General features: G+C 34.7%; 2 protein-coding genes across 2 annotated transcripts; both read right to left on the minus strand.

Moving 5' to 3' along the window:
* Positions 1 to 1,225: 1,225 nt before the first annotated feature.
* LOC104229370 (uncharacterized) lies at positions 1,226 to 10,062 on the minus strand. Its single transcript, XM_009782011.2, has 21 exons — positions 9,875 to 10,062; positions 9,724 to 9,800; positions 9,479 to 9,556; positions 9,201 to 9,332; positions 8,598 to 8,648; positions 8,374 to 8,508; positions 8,144 to 8,266; positions 7,943 to 8,020; positions 6,890 to 6,982; positions 6,698 to 6,817; positions 6,025 to 6,108; positions 5,706 to 5,804; positions 5,418 to 5,612; positions 4,155 to 4,230; positions 3,959 to 4,062; positions 3,612 to 3,868; positions 3,420 to 3,506; positions 3,097 to 3,327; positions 2,320 to 2,398; positions 2,180 to 2,243; positions 1,226 to 1,443 (listed from the first exon to the last, which is right to left on the minus strand). Exons 1-21 carry the CDS (start codon positions 9,963 to 9,965, stop codon positions 1,325 to 1,327), a joined length of 2,373 nt encoding a protein of 790 aa, XP_009780313.1. The 5' UTR covers positions 9,966 to 10,062; the 3' UTR covers positions 1,226 to 1,324.
* Positions 10,063 to 12,986: 2,924 nt separating this feature from the next.
* On the minus strand, positions 12,987 to 18,003 carry LOC104229372 (uncharacterized). The gene is made up of 11 exons (XM_009782012.2): positions 17,665 to 18,003; positions 16,734 to 16,791; positions 16,516 to 16,626; positions 16,087 to 16,224; positions 15,769 to 15,838; positions 15,626 to 15,681; positions 15,229 to 15,354; positions 14,866 to 15,005; positions 13,863 to 13,935; positions 13,669 to 13,743; positions 12,987 to 13,533 (listed from the first exon to the last, which is right to left on the minus strand). The coding sequence occupies exons 1-11, from the start codon at positions 17,832 to 17,834 to the stop codon at positions 13,228 to 13,230; spliced, it is 1,323 nt and encodes a 440-aa protein (XP_009780314.1). The 5' UTR covers positions 17,835 to 18,003; the 3' UTR covers positions 12,987 to 13,227.
* Positions 18,004 to 20,078: the final 2,075 nt, after the last annotated feature.

Below are 20,078 nucleotides of genomic sequence, written 5' to 3' on the forward strand. Positions count from 1 at the left end.
AAGATTCCTAACGTGTTTAAAAGTTCTTTTCTTTTTTGCTTATCAGAATAGCCAATAAATTTGGTAGAATTAGACTAAAAAAGATGTAAAATTTACGTTTAATTTGGATTTGGACAAAGCTAGAATTTTATTTTATTTGAGTTGAAGTCTAATAATGATTAAATCATTTCTAACAAAATAAAAAGGCAAAGGCTTGAAAATAATTACGACTTCAAAGAAGGAAAGAATTTAATAATCAAAAGTTTAGTAGACTTCAAATTCCCAATATAATAATTTAATTACGATTTTATATTGGGATTATGTATATCGTTGCTTATTTAATTAATTTTGAACCCCTAGATTTTAAGAAATAACTTAAATTACTATTTTATCCAATATATAATATATTTTTAGAGGGTGAAAAAAGTGAACGATATTTCGCTAAGGGTCTTCGTGCTTTTAATATAATATAGATAGATAAGATCAACGATATAGAACATTAGTAACTCTGTTCTATATGTCTCATTATTTAAAGCTCTAAATCTGATTACTTTAATAACTCTGAAAGAATCTTATTACATTATTAATCCAAAAGGAAACTATTCACATGATTTTCAGAATTTACTTATATTTCTTTTTAGTATGGATTCATACTGTAACTCAATGTTTTTATCTCTAAGGAACATCCAAATATTTGGTATTATTTATTTGTACAGTTTCTAAATTATTAGTGTCATAAAACGCCTTACATGTTTATATATACGTACATATTTGCTTTCTTTTTGTTTGTATTGATTTATTCAAATTAATGGACTTAGTATCTACCTGAAGATCGCATTGCTTTATATCGTTTAACTATTAGACCATAAGTATGCAAATAAATAATTGAATATCCACGGATTCTTGAAATTGATTGGACTGCATATTACTCATTCTAGAAAAATTATAGTAATAGGAAACAGCAGAGGACAAAAAAAATGGTAAAACTTGTTAAGGATTCACCTGAGGACAAAAAAATTAAGGTGTTCACAATTTGAAACTAACTAATAAAGTGATACAAGATTTGATTTTTGGCACCAAAAAATGAGCTACTCTATTATACACTATAAATAAACTAGTTTCTGACAAACCGTTTGGAGGAAGAAAAGGAAACAAAGTAAAATCCCCCCACCCCACCCCCCACCCCCACCCACCCCACCCAAAAAAAAAACTATTTAAAAAAAAAAAAAAAACTTAAGTAACCCATTCTGAACCAGAGCTTCATTCCCATGTGCAGCAAATATGGATTTCTCCCCCTTCACACTTTGAGGAGAAACCATAGACCAGAGTCACCTCTTGAACTTTCTTAAGCATCTGTCATTGGGAACCACTTTTCTGGCCACTTGGGGTATGTGCGTTTAAACAAACTCATGCATACAGTATCATGCTGCTGGAGGATTCCATTGAAGATGCACTTCATTGCCCCTGCAGATATGAAAACATGAGTTTTAACTTTCCGTTATAACATGTTAAAATACAATGCAGTGTAAGAATTCTTACTTTCTCAGTGTATATAAGTCAAATTCGTGATAAAATACATCAAAAAGAAATATAAATCCTACAACAAACTCAAAATAATTGTACTTGTGGCAGTTGATAGAGCATGCAAGAAACAAGTTGTTCACCTAGAAAGGGTCAAATAGTTCGGGCATCCACAAATAGTAGAAGGGCAAAATGATCGAGTGATCGAAGAACCCAAGAACATGCAAACCTTTTTCTTATTATTAAATTCAAATAATACACATTGTGAGCATACACATGCACAACAATTAGTGAACCAATTATTATAATTCAAGCAACACAGCAAGTGCAATACTTGCTCTTTCTTTTTTCCCCTTTTGGCCAGTTGCCAATCAGAAAACTCTGATTATACGCAAATGGCATGGTCAGTCAAATTTGAAAAGGATGCTTCAATAGCCACAGGCCCCATAATCAAGGGGCAAATGACAAGCTTATGCATTATTTGATACAAATATCACCACACTAAATTGCACAACACTGGCGAATTGTGATATCTGGACGAATTTTTTTTCTTGTTTTTGTGGGAGGGGTGTGTGTGTGTGGGTGGGTGGGTGGGGGGGAGGGGGGTTATAGAAGAAGAGTGGAAAGTTTCTATATATACCCTTAATGAAAAAACTCAGTTCAGATTTTAGAGACATACCATGTGTACCGACAGGTTCCTTAACGCGACCACGGCGACCACATTTTGACCAAACTTCAACAGGCTACAAAAGTCCAGACAATTTGTTAAAGGTGAATAGCTCACAAATAAGAAGATAAAAAATACAATTGTTTACATACCTTGAACCATCTGACATCCTCTGGGTTATGAAACATGTATCTTACAGTCGCTTTCAATTTTGATACTCGTTGAGGGTAACTGCAACATAGATGACATATCTTGTGAACAAAGGCTAACTAATAACAGTATCACCTACTAGCTCTCTCTACAATCATTTTTCCCTTTGAACTAACAAAAACCTCAAATTCTAGAATAAAAGCAATGCAAATTATATCATCATGAAGAATCAGCTTAGAATACGATGTCCTGACGCTAATGATTCTCAGAACAAGTTTCCTACCATGCGAGTATGAATAACTAGAATGATATTCCACTTAACTTTTCCAAGATCCCAGCATGCATAAACAAATAACACGAATTTCGTGGTTGACAAATTATATTTCATGTCATGCCTAGTGAAAAAGCACAACGGTTCTATATTATGGCGCTAAGTAGGTTCAACCTATATAAACCAAATTTTGACCTGGAGAAAGATGATAAAAAAAGAAATATAAGTTGTTCAGAAAGAAAGTTCCAGAAATAAACATCTAAACCATCTATTCCAGTGTAAATAAATGAACGCAGAGCAAAAATCGAACCGTGATAAACCTAAAACAGAATTATAATCACAACTCTAGCAAGTGTTACACGTAGAGAAGCTTGGGCAATCAAACCAACCTAAACTAGCAATACTTCATTATTCCAGCCATCCTCAAAAATGAAAAATCAGACCCCTCCCACATAAACAAGGAATTGGTTATCCAAAGCCACCCCTTAAAATGTCAGAGGAATCTTACCCGGTTAAAATAATTTTCTTTAGAATAATCCTATCTGGGTCAATACTTCTCAAAGAGCCAACGGCAGCAACAGTGGCAGAAGTTGCATCGTCTTTAATTTTCAAGGCAATTAAAGGAAGGGGAGGAAATGAAATAGGAGCATATATTGAAGCTACTGAAAAACGTCCGGCATGAAGAAACCTCTCCATTTTTTGCTTGTCAGCATTAAAGCTATCTGAAGAAAATATCGGCCTGTAATCATTGGGGGAGGGGGGAGAAAGAAGTCAGTGAACATTAGTAACTTGGCAAAAGGTTACAAAGTTTATTACACAGAAGAAAAGCACCTTGCAACAAACTGGCGAAAGCCAAGATTGAATATCATCTCTTCTTTAGCTTTTATTGGAGCAGTGTAACTGTCATGCTTTTTCAAGCTGCAAACAGAAAGTTACTCAAGTCCTTAAACAATTACAAACAAAATCACTAGGGGAAGAAAATAAGGAAAAAGGGTTATAAAATCATATAACAAGATGGTGTACCTGAAGTGGAGGACAGAAATTTTAGACTCATGCTGCATCAGACCGCACAGGGTCACAGGCATTGTCTTCGTTACAATATTTAACTTGTTTGCCACACCAATTGGAACTTCCCGGATATGGAGCCTTGCATATGAACCAGCTGGTATACATTCATCAATGTTCTGTTCCATCTCTCGGGCTCTAGACAGTACATGCTTCTGCGTCCTACTAAAATTGTCAAATGCAAATATTCTAGCATACTCTTGAGGTAGAGATTCCTGCAAATCCCATCCAAGATTTTTAATGCAATTAGAGCACGTCCAGAGATTTTTCTAGACACAAATTTTTCAATTAACAGAAGAAGGTACTTTGGGATCCCAGGAAGAAGTTCTGAAAGACTTGAGGCCTCTGTACTTGGCAAAACGCTTCCTAGCAGGAACATCCAATGGCGTATCCACTTCATCGGGGAATTCTGTAGGCAAAACAAAAATTAGATCAAAAGAAAGTTCCCCGAAATAACAAAAACATAGGAAGCTGCTAAGCGGCGGAAATTGAAATAAGTACCTTCATCCTCAGCATGTGCTTCTTTAATTTTTCTTATCTCGTCTTCTATTTGCTCCTTGGTCAGGTTATCACCATCCTACACAATACATAAGTTCAGCATCCAACTTACAAAACACACTTGGGAAAAATAATACATTCAAAAGAAGATTTCTCTTTTTTGATTGATAAAGGTCTGAACGAATGATTTTTTGACATACTGGTTCTAAATTGCACTAAATATCATTTAGTTTTACAAGCACCCATGATATTTTAACAAAGCTTTTAGTTTACAAGGAGGCACTCTCTCCTGAGGTCGGATGTTTGTACTGACGATTCCATTCAACAGTTATTACTTCCTCTGGGTCATCCCCCCCCCCAAAGAGGCCATTGGGCTGCACATCCTTAATTCAGAAAGGAAAAACTAAGAGCAATTACTTTCTGAGCAAGAATTGGCCAGGGCACCTAAAATTTTGCTCCCTTTTGCATAAGAGATGCATCAAACAGCTTCACATGCACGAGAATATAATTCCACATATTAGGCAAAATACTATCGGAAACATGCTGTATGTGGCAACAGAAATAGGATATACCGTGATGGTTATTCTGAAAATAGCATAATCAAACCCTAGTAACTGGTGACATTAGATGGGGACCATACGGGATATATGTGATTAAACCCACATATGTATATTAATACCTCAGTGGGAGAATATCAGGCTTTACTATACTTTGTTATACATCCCTCTGCAAACCACATATGTATATTAATATTGCTCAAAGAGCTCAAATGCTTTATGTATTCATAAGCCAAACAGTCAGCAGACAAAATCAGCTACAACACAGTAGACCAAAAAATAATTGAAGTTAATATTTCAACAACATACACATGCCGTGTATGTCCATCACCTTAAAACACCTTCATTTACAACAAGTATCACCTATTGTAAAGATTGATTCCACATTTTGTTGTTGTTGTGTAAATTCTACATATTTTTGTTATCCCCTAAAAAGCTACTACAGAAAGACCTTGAGGCTGTTTATCCCTTCCAAGCTAAAATGGTAGGCTTGATTGCCAAGAATTAAAAGTATCATATATATGATTCATGGAAATTACCACCATTATCTTCTTTTCAACTCTGTTTCTTCATGAGATAAGTAGTTAACAACTTGCATTTTCCTTTCCCTTTTTTGATCATCCCGATTACTCTTATCAGCTTTGCTTATATGCGACAAGGCCATAAATGGAAAAATGATAGTCATGTCTATGCTCATAGGTATACCCACCATCATCATAGAATGAGTCTCAGTTTCTTCATCTGACTCGAGTGATAGAGAAGCCTGGTCATCATCAAGCTCAAATTCATCCATACGCCCTTGGCTATTAAAGGCATTCTCCCCTTCGTCCAAGACCATACCATCATCTTCTTCATTCTCGCTCTCAGAAACATCAGCGTCCGAATCTTCTACAATCCAAGCAGCCTGCAAGTCAACTAATTATTTCTGGTATAAACCAATACACCTACGTTACAATAAAGAATTACATGTTTGCACAACTATTGACAGGAAATGAACCTGGTATTCAGAAGTGCCCTTAGGAAGAGTTTTCCTTTTCAGCTTTCTTTCCTCATGATTTCTTTCTGCTTCAGCCATTTCTGCCTCAGTAGGCCATGTCTGATTAAGACCAACATAGAGATCAAATACTTGAACACATTACAAATGGTTACAGAAGAACGGCACAAGTAGGTACAATGATGAGACATGCATTTCATCATGAACTGAAAACCCAGTGGTTACAAAGAAATGCACAAGGTAGAATGATAAGACACATGCATTTCATGTATGAACTTTGACCACTCTGAACAATAAATTCGTACAAAGAATAGAGTTCTACCTGCTCTCCAGCCAATGGATCAGGGACATTCTCAACAAGTAAAGGCTCTTGCTTCATAGGGTCAGGAATCAAGCAACTGACGACCTGTAATACATTGGAAGAAGTAGCTGGGATGAGGAGAGATGGAAACCAAAGAATTCTGCTCGATGAACCACGAAATGTACTACAACAGGCACAGGAGGAGAATAGATGTTTGCATATCATGTTACACCGATAAAGGAGAGGGTTGGAGGTTATGAGAATACATCATCCAGAAAAGGGGGAGGAAAGATGTCAGCTACACTAGAAGCATATATCTACAATGCTATACGCCCATTATTAGTACAAGGTGTTTTTTTGATAAGGTAAAATATAGTTAAGGATTTGAACCTCAAAATACTTCAATTTGTAATTTGCCTTGTCTATACACAACTTTGGAATATTGAACTTCGTCAGTAAAATGCCTTATACAAAGAGGAGTAGTAATTGTACTTTGGTGTCTGCCAAAATGTTGCCTCTAGGTCCAAAGAAAGAGAAGAATGGTGAGACAAGAAATGAATCCAGAGAAATTCAAGCATGAATGAGTGGAATTAATAGGAAATCACTATTTTACAGTTCAATCTTATCTTATCGGATACTAACTTTTTCAATACCACAAAAAATTGCTGTTTATGTAAGCAAAATAAAAGTTCACCTGTGTCTCATTCATATCATCAGAATCCATTATGTCCCCTTTTCTCGTGTTCAGGGGACATGGATCCTTGAGAACTTCAATCTTGGATAACTGAAAATCTCCAGCACCTGTTATGTGAACCTGATCCAGGAGTATTTAATGTCAAGGGTATCTTTAACATTTCAAAGTTATATGCTGAAGCAAAACAATTACCAGCTGATTCACAGACAGGCTACGAGCACGAATATAACCAGAGAGGAGGAGTGTACATTTTCCTGAAATGGAATTATCAGCTAATATGTCGACCTGAAACACAACAAGACCCGAAGAAAGAAATTAATCCTGAATCCTAAACTAACAACCTTGTCTGCAAAAAGAAGTACAAAGACCAAAACCATAGTTCAGAACAAAGTCAATTCAAAGTCGCCTGCATTGATATTAAAGCTGAGTAGATGAAAATGGTCTATACACATTTTAGTTTTTGGGTAGTCAGTCTAGGAATGAAGAAATGTCTGCCTTACATTCAATCAACTATGCCTCAATCCCAAACAAGTTAGAATCGGCTATATGAACTGTATCTATTCCGGTTTATTTAGGCCCATTCAGAGGATTCATCATAGTTAAATTGAATTATGCTGACTGTCAACAAATGTCTGCCTAACTGAGAACAATGAATGAACCTATATGAAATACATCACTTCCATAAAAATCACTGAGACAACTAAAGTTCCACAAAATGGTAAAAAGGGGCAAGCCATCACAGTCATGCTCTCTAGAAATGTATTTGGAGAGACAGCATACACATTATCTGAAATTTAGAAAAGCAGGTGCTGAATTGTTGAACCGGATAAGAAATCAACAAACATCAATCAATCATTCAATTAGCTACTCTGCAATCTCAAATTAGTTTGTGTTAACTATATGGATCCCATATATCCACTCCACTCTATTGAAGCATTCACTGTCAAACAATATCAGAGAAAATTCATGCAAGGTCAACATACATAATCTAGCGACTAAATTCAAGTCTGATGTAACAACGTATTAATGTTAGGAGAATGATGGCTGTTGTTCCCCCCCCCCTTTGATGAAATAAGATTCTTCGTTGCAAGGAATCAAGAAGATGCAAAATTGCAAAGAGATTGCTTTTGCTCCTTTTTTCTGGCTGAAAAGATTTCAACTAAAAAAGCTAAAAACAAATTATCAAACAGGGCATCAAAGAAGATATAAATACATCAACAAAGTGGAAACCCCGAAGGTCCATACCTTTTGAGCCATTAGATATGGCCGTTGATTACGCCAATGGGGTACTGAGAGCCTTTGCTCCTTAAAAAGCCATAAGAACTACAAACCACAACCCAAAAAACAATGATTTCATAGGTTAACTAGACTAGTACAGAAATATGCCAGAAGACATCATAGCATACAAATACTGTAAGCAATAAAAGACAATCTCCAAATTATTACTTTATGCAACTCATCCTTTGTATCTGCTGGATAAAACTTGCAGTCCTCTGGAAATTCAGAAGCCAGGCTAGATGCACATGCCTTCTTTGAATCATTTTTCTTTTTTAACTCACTGGGCAGATCCTATAGCACAGAAGAAAACTTACTCAAGTCTAAAATATTTACCAAAGCATTCCCAAGAAAATGACAAAAGGAATCTCTTCCTTTCAGGAAAGTATCTTTATCCTTACACGAATCAGCACTGCAGTACTAGGAAGACCAAGGGCTCTAAAGACCGAAAGGCAGTGCGATCCAAATGCATCTATATGACAATCTTCTTCATTAGAGGAACTTGCAGATGTGACAAAAGCAATTAAATCAGCAACCTGCAAATGCCAGGGTTTCTAAGTTGAACATCCTTGAAAGAACCTAAGAGCAATCATAACCTGGAAATAGTTCTGAGCATATATTGTACCTTGGCCATCTCCATACATGTCAAGACATCACCATGAGGTGCTTTTAAGACCTAGACAAAATAACTTACTGTTAGGATTTCTTCAGAACTCTCTGTGAAAAAGAAACAAGCCAAAGCAAAGAAAAGTAAAAAACTACTAAACTAATCAATAACTGACGAACAATTTGTAGTATGCTGCTTCAGGCTTCAGGTTTGACACCAAAAGAACAGCGATATGAAAATTCATAAAAGTAATTATGATTGTTTTCTAGCATTTGGGTATGGAATACACATGCCTGAGTCCTAGCCTCCTCTTAGTCGTATTCTTAAGTGTAGTCAAAGCTCCTTCTATTCTATAATGTACCGCTAAAGCTTATATCTCGTATATTACTCCCCTATCTTGCTGTATAAACCCGAATAAAGTGAACAGTTAAAGAGGATTTAGTTTGGATTGAGGACAGTAATTGATTTATTGGTTACACTTACATAACTATGCTTTGCATCTGTTTGCTCATAATATGATACTTGGCTAAATTAGAACCTGAGACCAATTCAAAAAAGCAAATATTCTTCTTCTATGTATCGCTTAACAACTAGTAATAGATAAAGGGATGCACTTCCTACCGTTGCTCTCAACTTATATTCCGAGGAAGCAATTGCCGGAAACAGAACACCATTTCCATCTGCAGACAGTAGCTTCAGAAGATCTTGTTCAAGTGCACTAAGATCAACTGATTCAGATAGACCAAACAGAACCTGTCACATAAAAATGTTAGAAAGCACTGATAACATATATCTTCCTCTCACCGGCTAAATTTATTACAATAACTGTTTTGACACCAATTGGTGTTTGTTGATTAAATCTGTTTGACTTAACTAAACCAAAAAAAAATAATACTTACAATAACTCGGGGAGGACTATTTGATCCAGATGAAGCTCTTTTCTCCTGCAAAAGGGCAGCTCTTTTCTGCTCCCTCATCTACAAAATTGCATTTTTGCATATAAAACTAACACAATAACCCATAAAGCAATTAAAAAAAATTGAACAGTAAAAGCAATAATTTTATCTTGCTTTAATCCAATACTACAAGTCACTCCCAAACAAGTCAGATTCGGCTATATAGAAAAAATTAATAATAGAATTACCATTTTATTACGCTGAAGCCGAGCTGCCCGGGCTCCCTTGATGAGATTGCGATCAGGTTTCGCAATTTTGCTCTTATCTGACGTAACCAAATTATTAATTAATACATAAATTAAGCAAAGTTAATACAACTGAGAGAGAACAAAGCTGTACCTTTTGAAGAAATTTTGTGAACATTACGAGAGGATTTGGAAGCAAAACGAGTTTTATGAGCCTTGTTTACTTGAGCTCGAGAATTTCCCATTTTTCTCTACGATTGTTGCAAACAGCAAATCAATTTTCTCCACAATAATAAACCCTAGCTGCACATCAGCTAAGCCAGCACTTGACACAGTAGGGTTTAAGGTTTTTTGCTTCATTGTTTTGATATATATGTATTTGGGTAAATTACTGCTTCCACCCATCTACTTTGAAAACATTACAAATAACTTCCTTAAAGTTTAACTAAACTGCAAATTCACCCTCCTTTTCTATACACATTTTTTTATTCAAAAAGAAAACTACGTTGTTACTACTTTAGTTTAGTGCATAGCTTGATTTGCTACCAAGACAATCGGGTGGAATTAAAAAATAGTCATATTTACAAGTGGTAATTGAAAAATAGCTACAGTTTAAAAAGTAATTGAAATTTAATCACTTTTCATGTAAAGATAAATTTGAACGAATTCGAAAAATATTCCAACATCATATACTGGAGTTCCAGCATAATATATTGACTTCCAGAAATATACTGATACATTATAATATGTTGAAAGTTCATACATAGATGCTCTAATCTCTATTATATTATGCTGGAGCTTTTTGTGTGTTGGAGTTCTAGTATAATATGCTGGAAGTCTCCAGTATATTATGCTGGAACTTTCCATGTTGCAGCAAAATAATAACTTTTTTTTAATAACTTTGCAAATGCTGGCTATTTTTGAATTATTAGTCCGAAAACTAGTTAGACCGTGCTACTTTCTCAGGACAAGCGCTTTCAAAAGATGAAAATACAAAAGTAGGGATAATCCTATATAGCAATAAGCTATCACTATCACCAGCTTTCAAGGATCAAGGACATTAATTGCCACTTGCAGCTAAAATCAAAAGTGAAAAAAAAAATTTCTGTATAACACAAAATAACGCAAGAAAAAAAAATTGACCAAATGTCCTTTGTGTAGTTGTTCTTACAACTCCACATATAACACTTGACATAGAGATAACTCAAACAAGTAGAATAAAGTTTCTGCAAGAGTAAGATCATTTCAACTTTCTTCTATTCTACCACAAATGAGAAATTCAAAATACAACTAATCACTTTGAATCATTACAATATGTACAGAAGAAACTGAAGATGTAGGAGAAAGAATAGGAATGAAACATTAAAGAGAGAAGGAAAAAAAATCCAAAAGTTCCAGCAACTTAGTGATACATTTTCTATAAGCACGATTATCGTTCAAGAAAAAAAAAATCTAAAACCAAATGAATATAAATTTTTGTGTTTCCACGTCCATCAACAGTTTTTATCTTGAATTTTCTCATATTCACAACAGAAGATGGTTTACGATTGAAATAGCGTTCACAAAGATATTTTGTCGAAGATTCACATACACCAAGTTGAACTTGTATTTATCTTATATATATTGTGCCTTTTATATTTTAAGGCACTATTGTAGATGTTACTAGCAGAAATGTATTTAGTATTTGTATCTTTGATATTATTTTTATATAATTAGAAGTGTCACATTGCAAATGAGAAAATATCTTGCAAATCAAAATAAAAATGTATATGAAATATGAGTTTTCCTCTTAATAGGCGCATGTTGGGCTTTTGTGGGGCATTTGAACTCTTATCGAAGCAGTATATTTTTAATTGTTTGTATTGTTTATACTCAAACCCTAAAGCCATGTAATATTATAAACAAGCTGGTGTTACACTGATCATTATGAGACTTATTTTTAATTTGTCATCAATTTCGGCATGTTGATAGAGTATGAGAGGTTGAATATCTAGCATTATATAAGAAAATATTGTAAGTATTTGTATTATTCTAATAAAAAATTCTTCATTTGTTATTTTTAGAGATGCTTAACTTTTTCCTTTCTCTAATTGCGGTAGTGTACTTTATTAAAAAAAATTAATTGTTTGCATTAATATGTGAATTGCTGTGGAGCATGTGAATCAATGTTTGAAATAAATTAAATGTCTTATTCATAATAGGAATACTGTCCGGATCAATAGTTTGGATTAAATGAAGTGTCTTACTTACAAGTAGTTACTAAAATATTTCTTTATGTGGTTGATTATTTCTCACTATTAAATTATTAGAGATATTTCTCTCTTTTCAAGTTTAATAAAAAATTCAATTCCCAAATCCCAAGTTATATGTTTACATTTTTCACTCTATCAAAATAATTTAAATTGAATTCAGTTTTTGTGAAAGAAAAATGGCTTGATATAATATAGAGTATGTTGTACCAAAAAAATGCATAGTATGTTGTCAAGTTTCTTCTTATAGTGACTATCTTATTTCAAAAGAAACTTGTTTTGTTCATATTACTAGGTAATCTAAAGAGATAAAAGTAGAATGAAGAAATGAAGAATTGAAGAATTGAAAGATGTAAGTTGATCTTTATCATAAAATGAAATTAAACCATGATTTCATTAATAATATTTTTTTTCTCATCTTTTAATCACATGTAGCAAGCCATATGGTGGTAATTGTTTTCGACTATCAACTTCTTCATTGTTTGTTTCCTGTTTACAGCTTGTTTGGATGGTTGTTACTTGTTGTATTGTATCGTATTGTTACTTTAAATAGATAGTGTGTTTTGATTGTTACTTAAATTTTATTGTATCGTTAATCAATGTACTGACGAAAAGTATCACTTTATGAAACGACGTATTTGGTGTAGTGACACCGTTACCTTATTTTTTTTTCTCATCTTCCTATTCCTTATTATTAAATAATTATATTTTATCCTTTACCTTACTTTTTTATATAATAATTCTATTTCGTATCCTATTTTTCTTAGTAATGTTGCTTTATTCTTCATATTGTTGGTGCATGACAACATGAAACAATGACAAATGATACAATCTATCCAATCATCATATTCATTAAATAATATAGTATAACAACACAATACAATACGATACATTATGAAACGAAATGTAACAACAATCCAAACAAGTTGTTAGTTTTGGCTAGGTGGTCTTAGAAGCATCTTAAGTTCAAGATGAAACCACAGACAGAAACAAGAAAAAGAAAATACTCATATGACATGGCAAAAATCTGATTTATCTTTCCACACTCCCAAGCAATGTTAACAACATGGACAATTCAATTCCTAACTGAAATAAGAGCCTTTTTCTGAGCTCTACCATTTCTATAGTGAAGCAGAAGAAAAGAAATCAGGGAATAAATTACACAGCTAAAGAATAATTTGGCATACCCCCTTTTCACCTTTTACAGCTCTCAACAAAACTGTTTTAGCTAAATCTCAAGGGCAGCAAAGAATACCTTTCACAAGGACATAGCAGAAACAATTTGTCGACCGCTCTTTGAGATTCTAGAACAAAACATAAACATCAACAGAACTGATGATAATAAGAACAATCTAAAGTATGTTCTAATCTCCTGCATTCCCAGCTCAAGCACTTCCATTTTCTTCCCATATCGACTTTTCCTTTCCATTAAATAACCATTCAGATAATCGTCGATAGATACCCACTTCTCAAAACTGGATGCATTTGGATGAAGTTCCTTCATCTGGACTCCGCCCAAACTGAACAGTGTAAAAAATGCTGCAGACCAATCATTGAGAACTCTCTGCAATTCAGATGAAAAACGGCTGAGTGTTTTCGAAAAAATTAAGAGGGTTTTACTAACTGTCAACCATTTTTACTGGTAAAATCAGGCACATGACAAAGAAAGATGCATCATCAAAGAAACATAATGACATACATTAAATGTGGTGATGTCGATGGGATTGAACATCTTAAAGCAGTCCTTTGACGAGGCCGTGCTATCACCATATATCTGCCAACCAACAGAAACATGCATCATGTATACATATTGGACACTAAACTATCAGTAAAAATACTTGGCATCGAGCAAGGACTTTAGCCGTGTATATAAATTGATAAATGAAAACAAACCTCGAAGGTGAAAGACATCGGTACTCTTGCAATATCATACATATAATCAGTTGCTGTCCCATGAGCTAAATACCTGTATAAGTGCATAAGGTTGTAGTTAGGGTAGGGAAAAGTTAAATCTAAGGCTAGACAATAAGTGAATGGTGACCCTTATATTTACTTCAAAGGGGGGAAATTGTGATCATTCTTATTTCTTAAAGAAAAAAGGGTAGGCAGAAGGACGAAATCAGATGCACACGTGTTTCATGCCAAACATCGTGATGTTAATTTATCATTATTCCTTTATACATAAGTGGCTTAACATCTATTTTTCTTTCAGTGGCTTAATATCTATTTTTAGTAGTGAAATAGAATACACTCACTAGTAGATATATGATGAGCATATTGCACAATATCTAACAGGAAAGCAATAGTGTTGGGAATAACTGAATCGGAAATCTCCTTTCTGAAGCCAAGTAACTAAAACATAAAAAGTCAATTTATAGAGGATTAAAGTAGGTTGATTCTTTAAGTTTTATGCATGCACCGCACTGCAGGTAGCTCCAATGCAAAAGCTTGTCATAGTTCAATTGCTTTTGAGTATGCTAAGAAATACAGTATATCAAATCCTAACCTCGGATGGACTAGAATGTTCCGTCCTCCACTGGATGTGCTTTTTTTTCTTCAAAAAAGCGACGGAATAGCAATGGTCCCAAAAGAATATTTTTCCATTTTGCATACAAAATATTTCAGAACTTCTGGCTGGGGTATTATCAAGTTTATTGCTTACGCAGTACAGCATGCAATATCATAGAGCTTAATAAACATATTAAAAGTTCTGACGATTACAAGGGCAGCACGCACAATAAACAATATTAGGGCCATGACAATAAAGATTTAGGCAAGTCCTAGACAAACTTCAAGTCTGATGCAAGTCAAATCTATTTGTTATGCACTAAATACAAAACTTGTTCTACGAAATGTAAACCACAAAAATAGCAAGGCATGAGTAAGTGATACAAACCCGACTGAGCCTCCACCAGATCCAACTAAGCAACGATCTTTCAGTTGAAAACGATTCAGCTTTTCAAGCATTAATCTCATTCTCTGAGAAGGTAATCCTTCAGGAGTCGTGTTCTTGTGATCATATGGCATAAATAGAGCCTGGAGAAATGACATAAAAAACCTAGAATCAATATTTCATTCACAAAAGAAACTAGAAAGAATTATTCTCCAAAATTTCTGGGAGAGAATCCTACAAGGTCTCCTCTATGCCCTAAATTCTAAAACAAGTCATGGGGAAATATTGAAAATAGTATCCTTTACATATGCAGAAAAACTTACAACACAAACAGCAGAAAGACATACTACTAAAAGTTATACTTGCCTCCATTCCGGAATGCACGTTAACCCATATATGTGGTTCGAATGATGCACACAATTTCCGCATAATTTGTGTCTCCGGCTCACTGAAAGGGGCAGTCCCGGGATTTTCTTCATATGGATCATAATCCTGAAAAGGAAAGATCAAAGGGACAAAGAGCTGGATAAGCACATAACTGCATTAATTTGAAATAATAAACACAAACAACATATACACAAGAATCCAGTAAAGTAAAATTTAATTGGTACCAAGTGCAAATATTACTTGAGCACCACCAAGATGGCATAAGCAACAGCCTTACGATAAGAAAAGGAACACGACCAGTCTACACACCAGTAACAAAGCAACACAACATGTACACACAATGAGGATTCTACCAATGGAGGTCTAAAGAACAAACCTTTTCCTTCTTGCCCCAATCTACACTCCAGTTGCGATTAAGATCAACTCCTCTTCCTGCCAAATAAAATTTGAACTTAACTATCTTGGTACTGCTAAAAAAGTAAAACTTTGTGATCCGACTAGCAAGACAAATAGCTATACCATTTCTTCTTTCACAGAGATCCCCTCCTTCTACAAGTTTACGCCCATTCACATTCTCCATTGGAATAACCTGATAAACAGAGCATGACCAAGTAACATTAGTTTACAATAGAATTTGGTTACTCTCTAAAGTGATAACGATCTCTGTTTCCTTTTCTATTTTCAGCCCTCGGTATATAGTAATTTTTAATTAATTGCACAAAATTTGAATTTCTATGCCAACACGAACAGAAATAATTGACAAGCAATATAGAACACAAATATGCATTCTATTTTCACACATTTTGACTGCGAGTTCCAAATAGACTAGGATTTTACCTTTATGACAAGCCTATCAAGCGTGTTATTTAAATTAAGTGGGTATGCACTGGATAAAAATTCCTCTTCACTTAAAATGGAAAGTATCCGCAATGCGAGCTCTGTAGTTATGAGCTCCCTCCCATGCTGGCCAAAACTCTGGAACACAAGCAATTTATCTGTCAAAAACACCAGCAATGACCAATCTGAGATTTTTCTAACACTAAAGACCAAATCAGTATAATGTCTGGGAAAACATTAACCCTAAGTCTTTTCTTAGATAACACTAGAAACCATCTACTTCCCCTCCTCTCTTCTTTTTTCTTTTGAAGGCAACCATCTTTACAAGGGAAAGTGACCTAAATAGTGCCCACGAGAGGTAGTACACCATATACTTACATTCTACTAGAAATGAACAAAGCAAAACTGGACCAGAGAAAGTAAACTTACAAGAAGGATCCTAAGCTTTGACTTGTCATCACAGTCTTTCCTGTTCCGGCAATAAGTGACTACAGTCATCTCTGCAAGATACCCTTTGTTTTGACTAGAAAATGTTTCGAGCTGCATAAACATGAAAAAGATGGGATTATTAAGAGATGCCTGTTTGTGCAGTTTCCAATTTTCCAAAGACAAAAGATTGGAAAGGCAGGGGATAGGGGGAAACCCACAGAGAGCTTGCTCGGGTGTCTATGGACCAACGCTTCAATCTCGTCTAACAAAGCACCCCTACAAGATATCATCAATCGATGTCAAATACCCAAATTATATAAAATATAAAGGAAAAACATAACAATGCCGAAAAGTGAACCATCAATCACCTCACCCCTCACCCTCCCCCCCCCCCTTAAAAAAGGGCAGCCTGATGCACAAAGCATTCTGCAATCATGCAAGTCCCGGGAAGGGTCGCACCCCAAGGGGTGTGATGTAGACAACCTACCCTAATGCAAGCATTAGCGGCTGGATCGAACCCGTAACAAACTAAAACAGAGCCTTTCTTGATCTGTAACAAACAAACTTCGGCAATCAAAATAGAGCCTACCGTAAAACATTAATGCATTAATATCCATAAAGATTCACTTTCTGTCGAATAAGGTATTAAGCTACTCACATTGATTAAAATCACCAAAATTTGATTTTGATCTAAAACCTCCTATCCCAGCTTCATCCCGAGTAAAAAGAAAATATCAAGGAAAACAAAAAGGAGAAAAAGCTACCAATCAATCAGCTGTCCTCAATCCCAAATAAGTTCAAGCCGGCCTTACAAGTCCTCTGTATCCATTATCTTCTATTCAGGTCCATTTCATCCTAATACTAAATAATTTTCCATTTAAAGATGTAATCTTTCTAAATTCAGAACAAAACAGAACACTGATGCAAAAGAAGAGAAGAAAGCCATCACCTTTCTTAATATAGTACTATTAAATTGAGTAAATTGTACAACCATATTGCAATCATATCCATAAAAGTTCAATTTTCAGTCTAAGTACTTAATATGCTGACTCACTCACACCAATAAACACCATTTAAGATTCCTAGTTAATACTTAATTGCAATCAAAATTCAATTAAATAAGCAGAAAAAAGAATCCCAGATTTTTACCTGGTGTGATAAAGATCGTGATTGATAGGAGTAAGAGGAATCTGCGTGGCATTTGAATTAGAATTTCCATTGACAATAGAAGAACACAGAACAATCAACACAGCTCCACAAAGCAAAACTAACGGCGAAATGGGAGAAAAATACAAACGTCGCCGACGACGAAACCCCATTTAAATTACCAAAGACAAAACCCACATCCGACGTTTCCGTGATGTGTCTTTTTCTTTTTCGACAAATCCCAAATCTTTTTCTTTTCGACAATCCCTAAACTTACAAACGTAGGAATTGGTTAAAGAAAATGTTGGGAGATGCCGGCAGTGATGTTGGTGGGGGGTGGGGGCGGGGGGGGGGGGGAGAAGAAGAAAATACTGGTTAGAGAGTCGTTGATTTGTAGAGGTTCAACGGCTATGATTGGATGGGAAAAATCTTCAGATTTAATCATTTCATGATCCAATCCAGTATCATTGTCAGTTTGTATGGCTGTATTGGGCAATTTTGTCAATTGTCGCTATAAAGTTTCTAAATTATTGTCTCTAATTTTTTTTAGTTATTTTGCATTTTGCACCCCAATGCATGGATCATTTTTTTTTTTTGCACCATATTATCAATTATTTAACCCTTAATATATCCACTCATTTAAAAATATTATTTCATTTTATATGTTTCAGTTTGAGACGAAGTTAAAGTATTTTAAAAAGTTTTTTGAATTTTATGGATTTAAATTAAATGTGTATATGTTATATCAACAATACCCTTATTATGTGGTCTTTTAACTTTTAAACATGATATGTCATTCCTGCAAAGGAGTGTCGTTAAGGCCTTGTTTGTTTGCACTTAATGGAGATCTGAATCTTAATCATTCATATCTTAAACATTAAGTGCGTTTATTTTTAAAGTCTGAATCTTAATCATTCATATATCAGACATTAAGTACGTTTGTTTTTAAAGTTTGAATCTTAATTATTCAGATCTTAATCATTAAGTGTGTTTGTTTTTTTACTTCACAGCCAATTAATGGGTCTGATAGTAAGCACCCTCCACTTCCAACCAAGAGGTTGTGAGTTAGAGTCACTCCAAGAATAAAGTGGGAAGTTCTTGGAAGGAAGGATGCCGAGGGTCTATCGGAAACAACCTCTCTACCCCAGGGTAGAGGAAAGGTCTGCGTACACACTATCATCCCCAGACCCCACTAGTAGGATTATACTGGGTTGTTGTTGTTGTTGTTGTAACCACTTAATGGGTCTGAATAGGTCTGTATGATTAAGATCTATAACAGAGATTTAATTTCATTAAGATGCTATCACATATTCATTATTAACTGCTGTCACCGCCTACCATTATCAATTACCACCATGCCACCACCATCATACTCAACCACCACCACTACCACCACCATGCCACCATCATCCTCAATCATAGCCGCCACCATTATCGACCATCACCACTCACTATTCCCACCACTCCGACCACCATATATCATTCTCACCCACAATCAACACTCATCCACCTCAACTACCACAACTGACCACCCCATCACCATCAACAACCATAGTCGGCACTGCCCATCATTATAACCTACCACTACCCATCCACCACCTTCCTCAGTCACAACTACTACCACTACCCGCCATTATTAACTATCACCATCCACCACCACCATCCTCAATCATTATCACCACCACTACCAATCACTACTAGCTACTAGCATGAACCACCATCATCAACCAAAACTACCATCAACCACTGCCTCTAGTTGGCATTCACCCGTTAGCCATCATCACCAACAACTATCATATTTTAAAAAACTATATATTTTATTGATAGAATATTAGATTAGTTAATATTTTATTTGAATTTTATGTTTATTAATTTTCAAATAAAGATAAATTTTATACATTCAAATGTTAAAAATCAAACAGTCTTGATTATTTCTATTCAGATCTTAATACACATCTTTGATATTCAGATGTGTATTCAGATTCAGACGTCTTAATCTTTAAAAAAAACAAATGAGGCCCAAAGCTAAATAAGAGTTGAGTAACTACCGCAACATTAAGTAAATATGAGTTGCACACAGGGGTGAAGCTACATTTAGTTAAGGGTGGTCAGCTGAGCACTATTCATCGAAAAATTACACTGTATATATATAGGTAAAATAATATGTCTTGAAGGTATATAATATATATTGAATACCTTTGTCGCAAATTTTTTTTACTTCTTTCAAATTTGAACTCTCTTGGAAAAATTTCTGGCTTCACCATTGGTGTCACATGAGGAAACTATGCAAGTCTAAAATAACAAGAACAACAACGTAACAATATATAAATATTGTGCATTATTCCAAAAAATAGCGGTCATATTCTATAAGATAAAAACTCATTATAAATTTGATTAATTTTACATTAGTCATTAAT

Source organism: Nicotiana sylvestris, chromosome 4 (genome assembly GCF_000393655.2).
Source record: "Nicotiana sylvestris chromosome 4, ASM39365v2, whole genome shotgun sequence".
In the NCBI taxonomy this organism is placed as follows: Eukaryota; Viridiplantae; Streptophyta; class Magnoliopsida; order Solanales; family Solanaceae; genus Nicotiana; species Nicotiana sylvestris.

Bases quoted from the DNA above. Each gene is read 5' to 3' on its own strand.
- LOC104229372 (XM_009782012.2), bottom strand. From the start codon at position 17,834: ATGGGGTTTCGTCGTCGGCGACGTTTGTATTTTTCTCCCATTTCGCCG. The intron at 15,839-16,086 runs GTAAAATCCTAG...TCTGTTTATCAG, and splicing joins TTGATAGGCTTGTCATAAAG to GTTATTCCAATGGAGAATGT. The intron at 15,682-15,768 runs GTATAGCTATTT...TTTATTTGGCAG, and splicing joins TCTCTGTGAAAGAAGAAATG to GAAGAGGAGTTGATCTTAAT.
- LOC104229370 (XM_009782011.2), bottom strand. From the start codon at position 9,965: ATGGGAAATTCTCGAGCTCAAGTAAACAAGGCTCATAAAACTCGTTTT. The intron at 6,818-6,889 runs GTAATTGTTTTG...CTCCTGGATCAG, and splicing joins GCCTGTCTGTGAATCAGCTG to GTTCACATAACAGGTGCTGG. The intron at 2,244-2,319 runs GTATGTAAACAA...GGACTTTTGTAG, and splicing joins AGGATGTCAGATGGTTCAAG to CCTGTTGAAGTTTGGTCAAA.